This window comes from Dendropsophus ebraccatus, chromosome 2, assembly GCF_027789765.1.
Source record: "Dendropsophus ebraccatus isolate aDenEbr1 chromosome 2, aDenEbr1.pat, whole genome shotgun sequence".
NCBI classification, from domain to species: Eukaryota; Metazoa; Chordata; class Amphibia; order Anura; family Hylidae; genus Dendropsophus; species Dendropsophus ebraccatus.
In genome coordinates, this window is record NC_091455.1 from 80516898 (window position 1) to 80526572 (window position 9675).

At 43.9% G+C, this 9675-nt stretch overlaps 1 protein-coding gene across 2 annotated transcripts in view; it reads left to right on the plus strand.

The window, feature by feature from the left end:
- Positions 1-6741, plus strand: part of LOC138784533 (beta-Ala-His dipeptidase-like) — a 46321-nt gene extending 39580 nt beyond the window's left edge. For both annotated transcript variants that reach the window (XM_069960130.1, XM_069960129.1), the window contains exons 11-12: positions 1575-1722; positions 5309-6741. In XM_069960130.1, coding sequence (XP_069816231.1) covers positions 1575-1722; positions 5309-5372 — 212 coding nt within the window. In that variant the 3' untranslated portion in view covers positions 5373-6741. The remainder of the gene's footprint in view (positions 1-1574; positions 1723-5308) is intronic.
- The last annotated feature ends 2934 nt before the right edge of the window (positions 6742-9675 follow it).

A 9675-nucleotide genomic window follows, 5' to 3' on the forward strand; every position in this document is an offset into this window, starting at 1 on the left:
CAGAGGGTGGGGTCTACGGTGGCATTGTAGGCAGGGCTAAAAGGCACTTCAGTCGAGAAGCCCCACCCAGGTGGCACAATCATCAGATGATAAAAGATCACTTTTTACTGGAACAAGCACCATGACGTATGATATAAAATAAGGTATGAAAACTGCAAAATTTACCCTTTACACCTGTGTAGAGAAGACATAATGTAAAAAGGGGTGACAGTGTCACTTTAAAAAAGCACATTGGCAGTCTCTACAATGATATACTAAACATAAAAATAAGAAAATTACAATCAGAAAATATAAACAAATAAGAAAGAAAGAACATGGCAATACATTTTCTTTAAATGTGCCAAGGCAACTGGTCTATATTAAAAAAAAAAAAAAAAAAACTATAGTTACCTTCCTTGTCCCCCCCCATTATTGTAACAGAGCTCCAACACCACTTTTAGGATCAGGATTGGAACAAGACACTGCCCACTCAGCAAAACACTGTCCATTAAGTGGCAGCTTACTAGTTAACAGGTTATCTTTGCCTTAGGTTTCAGTGGAGGGGATGCTGCACAATTTAATTTCTTGTACTGTAATCAAGAGTCCAAGGGGAGTCGGGGTGAAGCACTCGTGCCGCACTCTGGCACGCCTCACCACTGTCCTTTTTCTTCTCCATAAATATTCCGTGGTGGCCGGCCTCCACTCACGCTTGCTCTATCTTCCATTTTTCGCGCTACTACTGTCAAGGGCTGCATGCTGTCCAGACAGTTCACACATGCACAGGTAAGATCCCGGGCTGTATGATTCGTGTCTATGCCATTTGCACAGACGTCGTAAACTGAAGGACCAGCGCACGTGCGCAAAGGGACTAAAGTCAATACCCTTAGTCGGGACTGTCAGCACGTGTGCGACGCTCCTAGGGTGTGCGATGCCTGGCGCTAAGTGGCAAAGATAGGAAACGAGTGGCCCAGGATCTCACCGGCGCATGCCCAAACTGTCTGTACATTGCTCTCAGCCCTTGTCAGTGGCGGCGCGAGAATGGACAATAGAGCGACCACTAAATATTCATGGAAAAGAGGGAGGAAGACGGAGTGATGAGGCGGGCCAGAGCGCGGCACAAACGCAGATATTAATATTTTCATTGGAGTCAGAAGTATTTAAAATTTTGTTGTGAATAGTGGCAAAATCTGAACTGGCAAACCTGCAACAAATCACCATGATTTGGAGTGGATTTATCTGTGAACATGGTGTTGATTTTTCATTGTGAAAAATACAGTGACCCAGATTTATCAAGCTGCCTGAAACCCATGTCTTGTTTTCCCCACGTCAACCAATAACATCTAATGTTTAATGTCGGTACAAACAATGGTAAAATGAAACCTGAGCTGTGATTGGTTGCTGTGGGGAAAACTACACGGTAGATAAATATGATACAGTATGGCCATCATATGGGAACTTACCTTGTAAGTGGGATAAAGCGCTACAAATTTTTATGGTATGCATACTAGGATCTGTTTTATTGTTTATGTGTTTAGCATTACTATGCTCCTAGTGCAAATTACTGGAGGTATTCATGTTTGTAATCTGTTTGCTAGTGTTTAGTGTCGATGCAGACATGATCCGTGCGGGGGGTACAATCCCAATAGCGAAAGATTTTGAAGACATTTTAGGAAAAAGTGTCATGCTACTTGGTATCGGTGGACCAGATGATGCTCCTCATGGTCAAAATGAGAAAATAAGCATGTAAGTGTTAGGATTCTTTTTTAACATTTAGGCCCCGTTCACACTGCTTTGAGTGAATGAGAGGGTGCTCGCTCCTCCGCTGCCGCCGCTCTCCGCTCGGAGGAATGACATGTCACTTCTTTGAGCGGAGAGTGGCGGCTGTGGAGGAGCGCGCACCCTCTCATTCACTCAAACCAGCACGGGGCCTCAAGGTGAAGCTCTACAGCCTTTTGTTCAACAATGTATTACAGATCCCAGAATTTACAGATTTCAGAATTTCTTGATATATATCGATTTACAAAAATATTCCATTAAAAGGCAAAGTGGTAAAATTTCAGGTGCTTTTACTGAGGAAACTTTACACTTGATTCGATATACAAACTGTATGTTATTTATTAACGCTTAAAGGAGTTACCCACTTAGGTAAAATACATGTGCAATCATCCCCCCTCCTGGAGACTGATCAATTTTATGATCAAAATTACTAAGGGCCCAATTACACCAACAGATGTCTGACAAATTATTTCAGCCTAAGCCAGGAACACATTTGAAAAGAGGAGAAATATCAGTCTTTCCTTTACGACAGAGATGGGGAACCTTCGGTCCTCCAGCTGCTGCAAAACTACAATTGCCAACAAGCCTGGACAGCCAAAGCTTCGCTTTGGCTGTCCAGGCATGATGGGGATTGTAGTTTTGCAACAGCTGGAGGGCCAAAGGTTCCCCCTGCCCGCTTTACGACCTGTTCTCTGTTTATAGTCTCTTCCTGGATTTGGTTGAAAAAAACTGTCAGATAATCTGCCAGACATCTGTTGGTGTGATAGGGCCCTAACTTACCTCTCCTCGTGCCCTTGGTGAGCAGTAGGAACAGCCACGGGACCCCTGCTGGACTGGCCGCTCATTAGTCAGTGACTGGGGCAGAACACCCCTCCAGTCACTGGCTGGCTGAGCGGCAGGCCTTTTCCCCCAGGTTGTGACATCATCACAACCCGAGGGAAAATGACTTTGGCCAGGAGTCCTGCGGCTTCTACTGCCACTCACCATGGGCACGAGCAGAGGTAAGTTAGTAATTGTGATCAATTTCCCCCCTCCCCCTGTAGGATGCCGGTTTTTAGAAAATGCTGGACTTCTCCTTTAAGCAGAGCGATTAATCGCCCAATCAGGCTGATTATCGTTCCATGTATGGGTCCATTTACACAGAAAGATTATCTGACAGATTATCTGCCAAAGATTTGAAGCTAAAGCCAGGAATGGATCTGAAAAGAGGAGAAATCTCAGGCTTTCCTTTATGACCTGTTCCCTGTTTATAGTCTGTTCCTGGCTTTGGCTTCAAATCTTTGGAGATAATCTGTCAGATAATCTTTCTGTGTGAATGGACCCTAAAAAAGACAATGATCACCCGAAGAAACGATTATTGGCTGATCGTTGTCTTTCAACATGGAGAAGTCCGGCCAAAATTATTTTTTGATATGTTATTACTTATGGAAAGTTAGACAAATTTCTAATGTACATTAATTATGGGAAATGCACATATACTTCTATTTTCCGTCATTTAGTAAATCATGGAGTGTTAAAATTCTCTCAGAAACATTGACATCACGACTTAGGGTGTAATTCCTATGGAGTGTCCAGCAGGGGGCGCTCTATATGTAGAAGCCTATGGGACTACTTTATTGTTTCTATGGATGTCTATGTAAACTAATGGAATGTAATGTACAGTGTGCTTTATTGATTAAATACATTTATGGAATACTTTGGGGAGCAAGTGTCCTTGCTCCCCAAAGTATTCCATAAATGTATTCAATCAGTATATTTGGAGGGCACCGAGCAGGGAGGGAGAGAGGTGGCTGTGCATCTTCCTCCCTCCTCGGTGCTGGACACATATACACTGTAATACTCCTCCCATCATCTGCTCATAGTATGGGCAGATGATGGGGGAGTAGTACCAGAGCCATCTCCAATACCAGTAAGCCCGCCGAACCGCTGCAATCCTGCAGCCCCCGCCCCGCTGCACTGGACTATATGCACTGAACTACTATTCCCATCATCTGCTCATAGTATGAGCAGACGATGGAAGTAGTATCTGGGGTATCCTTATCACATGCCTGCCGCCGGGCACAGGGGGGAGCCGCTCATCAGAAAAGTTCAGTGCAGCCATCATGCCCCCCTCCGCTCCCCCCTCCTCCTTTTTCCAGGATCTGGGGAAACCTCACACTAACCCATGGCTGACTCTCCGCCACGCCGCCGCTCTCCGCTCACACATACCGGCTCCTGGACACCGGGAAGCACCGGGAGCCAGTATGTGTGAGCGGAGAGCGGCGGCCAAGCGGGGAGTCAGCCATGGGTTAGTGTGAAGTTTCCCGGATCCTGGAAGGAGGAGGAGGGGGGAGCGGAGGGGGCATGATGGCTGCACAGCACTTGTGTGATGAGCAGCTCCCCCCTGTGCCCGGCAGGCATGTGATAGGGATAACCCAGCTACTACTCCCATCATCTGCTCATACTATGAGTTCAGTTCAGTGCATATAGTCCAGTGCAGCGGGGGGGGAGGGGGCGGGCTTACCGCTGATGGAGATCGGCCCTGGTACTACTCCCCCATCATCTGCTCATACTATGAGCAGATGATGGGAGTAGTACTGTGTATATGTGGTGGTGGCAGCAGCACCAAGCAGGGAGGGAAGGGGGAGGTAGTGCCCTCCAAATGTACTGTTTGAATATATTTACAGAATACTTTGGGGAGCAAGGACACTTGCTCCCCAAAGTATTCCATAAATGTATTCAATCAATAAGGCACACTGTCAGCACACTGTCACCAAGCCTGGGCCCCCTACCCCACTGTAACTATGGCAGCACTAGCGTGGTGCTAATAGTACAGGATAGATAATGTCATGATGCCCTGATTTGTGCAAAATTGCGGTAAAAAAAGCAGTGATTTTTTTTTGCAAATCATGGCAGAACTGTAGCCAGGAGACAATACACCACTTAAAGTATAAGTCTGTTTGGGTGGCCATGGGCCCCGGGCTACCGCCCAAAAAGGACCTGTTGTAATCCGCTACTGCACACTGTACATTACATTCCATTAGTTTACATAGACATCCATAGAAACAATAAAGTGCCATAGGCTTCTACATATAGAGCGCCCTCTGCTGGACACTCCATAGGAATTACACCCTGAGTCGTGACATCACTGTTTCTGAGAGAATTCTAACACTCCATGATCTACTAAATTAAGGGAAATAGCAGTATATGTGCATTTCTCAAAATAAATGTACATTAGAAATTTGTCTAACTTTCCATAAGTAATAACATATCTAAAAATAATTTTGGCCAGACTTCTCCTTTAAAGATTGACCACCGACCGCCCATCACTATGCATAATCGCGATGCACAGCCAACAGTGGGAGCTACACAGGAGCTTTATACCGTGCTCCAGGGAACCAAATCAGCCCATTACAAACTGTGTAAGATTGTTTGATATAAAGAGTATGCCTTTTTAGCCAGTATTTATACAATTATTTTCACACAAAAAAGCTGTGTTCAAAACATGGAATGTTTTATTATGGAAGAGAAAAGTTATAAGTAATAATGTATACATATATTTTTTTCTTTATAGGTACAATTATATTGAAGGAACAAAACTGTATGCAAGTTTTCTGCAAGAACTTGCATCTGTCTGATCTACTTTGCTACTTCATTCACTATATACTGCTTTTCTGCCTTGCAAAATCATCTATATATGCTATATTAGCAACCATGTATAAATCCATTTGTCAATGCCAGCTAGTGTATATATAGTCATTAGCACTGTTCAACACCACAGCATCACTAACAAAAGAAAATGGGAAGGGGGGGGGGGGCGGCGGGAATAACACTATGGAGTAAAGGCCTTGGATTAACAGTCATCATATATATATATATAGGCATCTACTATATATAGGCAAATATCAGTTGTAATGCAATATTCATGCTGCTATCTCTTAATGTTTATAAACATTTTTAGCGATTGCTAGAATCCTGCAGACAGGAGCAGGGGGAAATTGATTAATTGATTACAAGTAGGCACTTACCTCTCCTCGTGTCCATGGTGAGTGGCTGCGGGACCCCTTCCGGAGTTCATATTCCCCCGAGTTGTGATGACTTCACAACCTGGGGGGAAAGGCCTGTCCCGGCTGCTGATCTGGCCGCTCAGCCAATCAGTGACTGGAGCGGCGTCCCGCTGGGTGAGCGGCCGGTCCATCAGCCAGCTTGTGACATAGAACCCCCCCGGAGATCCCGCGGCCACTTCCACCACTCACCTCGGGCATGAGGAGAGGTAAGTGCTTACTTGTAATCAATTTCCTCCCTGCAGGCTGCCAGCTTTTAACAATCGCCAGACTTTTCCTTTAAGGCCTGACAATGGTATATTCCAGTCTTAACAACATGAAAATTTGTAGGTACATACTAACAGAATAATTGGAGAATACACTTTAAGGGTATGTGCACACTACGGAATTTGGGTGGAAATTTCAAGTAGAGTCCGTGCAGCGGTCTCCGCTCAAAGGTTTGCCTGTCCCATAGACTCAATGATATTCTGAAGCTCCATCTGCTGTCCGCCCAAAGAACTGACACCTCAATTCCTTGGCGGATGGCAGATTGAGCTTCAGTCTATAGGGCAGGCGGAACTTCAAGCTTGAAATTTCCACCAAAAGTCCATAGTGTGCACATACCCTTATCTGCAATCCCTCCTATAAAGGTTTAACTGCACTTTAACCATTTAGGCTATGTTCACACATAGTACTTCCATCAGTTTTTTTTTTTCAACCAAAACCAGGAGTGGAATGAAAACAGAGAAACTGTGCAAATATTTCCATTAGAATTTTGCTCTGTCAATTCCACTCCAAATTTTGGTTGAAAAAAGCGTAAATGAAATACAATGTGTGAACATAACCTTATACTGATGATAGTGTCTCTGCTGTGAACCTGTTATGTGTGGTGTGATTATGGATGTAATAACTGAACTAATCTGTGCACTCTTGTGTAAGAAAAATAATAAAAATAGTACATTTAGCATGTAGCATATGAAACTTAACACAGTTATTTACCAAATGAATAAGACAGAGCAACCACAGCATTTAGGGAATGTCCGTATGTGGTGTAAATACTGTAGACCTTCCGATTGGATTTGTAGACAGAAAATCCACAATGGAATACATTAGCGACAGCGGAGATAAGATATTAAAGAGGATGTGCTATCAGGTACACTCTCTTTAAAATTACACATGAATCGAACGGCGCCAACACGGAAAAGCTGGTGCCGCGGTCTTTTTTTGAATCGTGGCCCGATTCCCGCGTATGGCGCCGTTCTATTCATAGTTACCGGGCTGGGTTGAAGCACTGAAAGCAGGCCGGCCCACCCCCAGTAAGAGGGAACCCCCGCCCCTCCATGACGCGGCTCCTTTAGAATCAATGGAGCCGCGTAATTTTAAAGAGTGTGAAAAAAATATCCACACGGCATGTGGTGTGGATTGTAGGTATGCAACAATTTTTTTGCAGGTATTTACTCATTACAATGTATAGTGGGAACTAAAATGGACAGCTAGGTACAAATTTGACTACAACATATCCCAATTAAAAGGGTTATCTAGAATTAGAAATGCTCAGACACAGACCTCTCCCTAAGTTGTGTGTAATATTACAGCTTAGCTCTATTCACATTCTGATCCAATGGAGGTCATTACGGTCTTGGCGTTTTCTTTGCCATGGATTTCCAAACTTCCCCATGCCAAGAGGAATTAAGTGCTGATCAGGTCAGTGGACATGCTGACATGTTCACCTTAAAGCTTTGGGTGAATAATGTAAGATTGCAACCTGAGTAGTATATATTGTGGTTAAAAATGAACAATTTTTACACATGATCATTAAAGCGACTCTGTACCCATAATCTGACCCCCCAAACCACTTGTACCTTCGGATAGCTGCTTTTATTCCAAGATCTGTCCTGCCGTCCGTTTGTCCTAAAAAAAAACTTTTAAACATGACGTGCCAAACGGGAGTATCTGTGCCCTAACTTTGCACAACCTCTCTGTCCCTCCTCCCCACCCTCTTCATCATTAGGAATGCTCCAGGCAGATTCCCCACCTGTGGCAGCTCGGCACATGGGCTGGATCGTTAAGGACTAGAGATGAGCGAACCTCGAGCATGCTGGAGTCCATCCGAACCTGAACTTTCGGCATTTAATTAGCGGTGGCTGCTGAAATTGGATAAAGCCCTAAGGCTATGTGTAAAACATGGAAATAGCCATCCATGTTGTCTATATCCATGTTTTACAGACAACCTTAGAGCTTTATCCAAGTTCAGCAGCCCCCGCCAAACAAATGCCGAAAGTTCGGGTTCAGATGGACTCGAACCCGATCCCGGTTCGCTCATCTCTATTAAGGACCTGTACAATGTTCAGCATGGAAAAAATGTTTCAGTGGCATTACTAATGATGAAGAGGGTGGGGAGGAGGGATGGAGAGGTGGTGCAAAGTTAGGGCACAGATACTCCCGTTTGGCGCGGGGCTTCAAGTTTAAAAGTATTTTTTTTAGGACAATAACTGCATCACCTGCCGAACGGACAGCAGGACAGATCTTGGATTAAAAGCAGCTATCCGAAGGTACAAGTGGTTTGGGGGGTCAGATTGTGGGTACAGAGTTGCTTTAAAGACAATTTATTTGCAGTTTAGAGCAACCTAATAAGGAGACCTTACACAAAGCCACACAGTACATCCTTTTTAAATCAACTGGTGCCAGAAAGTAATATAGATTTGTTATTTACTTGTTTAAAAAAAAAAAAAAACTCCAGTACTTATCAGCTGCTGTTTGTCCTGAAGGAAGTGGTGTATTATTTCCAGTCTAACACAGTGCCCTCAGTCTGAAAAGACATACAGCAGCTCATAAGGAGGGGATGGCTTGAGTGTTTTGATTTATAAAATTAAAAATAAATTATAAAACTTGCTATGTTTCACATCTACTGTTGATTTGGATTTTGAAAGCTATAAGGACATTGACACTTTAACCCCTTCCCTCCGCAGGATTGTACCGGTACGTCCTGCAGTGGGTGGGGAGGTTCAGAGAGGGACCACGCTGCGATCCTGGATGCTTTCTGCAGCCTGGGACTGCAGCTATTAGTGGGTGCAGCTGATCGCTGCACCGTCTAGTTAGGACAGTAAAGTGCAGCTGTTAAACATGACAGCTGCATTTAAAAGTCCTTTGCAGCCTTATCCCTGGTGTCTAGTAGTCAGATCCGTTATACGGGCCGGGCCGGGCAGGGCCAGGCCTCGGCGTTGGAATGACGCTGATCCCGGCTCTGCAATCCATGTATCTGATCTGCTGCAGACCAGAGTTATAGAGCACTGATCTGATGGATCAGTGCTCTATTGTATACACAACATTGATCTCAATGGGAGATCAGTGCTGTGTATATAGTCCTCCAGGGGGGCCTCTAATTAATGTACGTGGAAGAAAAAAGTTTTTATTAATAAAGAAACCCCTCCCCTAATAAAAGTCTGAATCACTCCCCTTTTCCCATTTTATAAATAAAATAAAACAAACATATTTGGTGTCACAGCATGTGTAATCGCCCACACTATTAAATTATCACATTTCTGATCTCGCATGGTAAACAGCGTAAGCGCCAAAAATTCCAAAGTGCAAAACTGCACATTTTTGAGTGCATCAAATCCAGAAAAATTGTGATAAAAAGTTGCATATACGCAAATAAGGTACCGATAGAAAGTACAGATCATGGCACAAAAAAATGACACCTCACACAGCCCCATAGACCAAAGGATAAAAATTTATAAGGATGGGATTAGAGCGATTTTAAGGAACATTTAGTTTTATTTAGAAGGTTTTAATTTTTTAAAAGCTATGCAAGTTGCATATCGTCGTAATCATATCAACTCGAGGGCCATAGATAACATGTCAGTTTTACCATAGGGCAAATGGCGTAAACACAAGA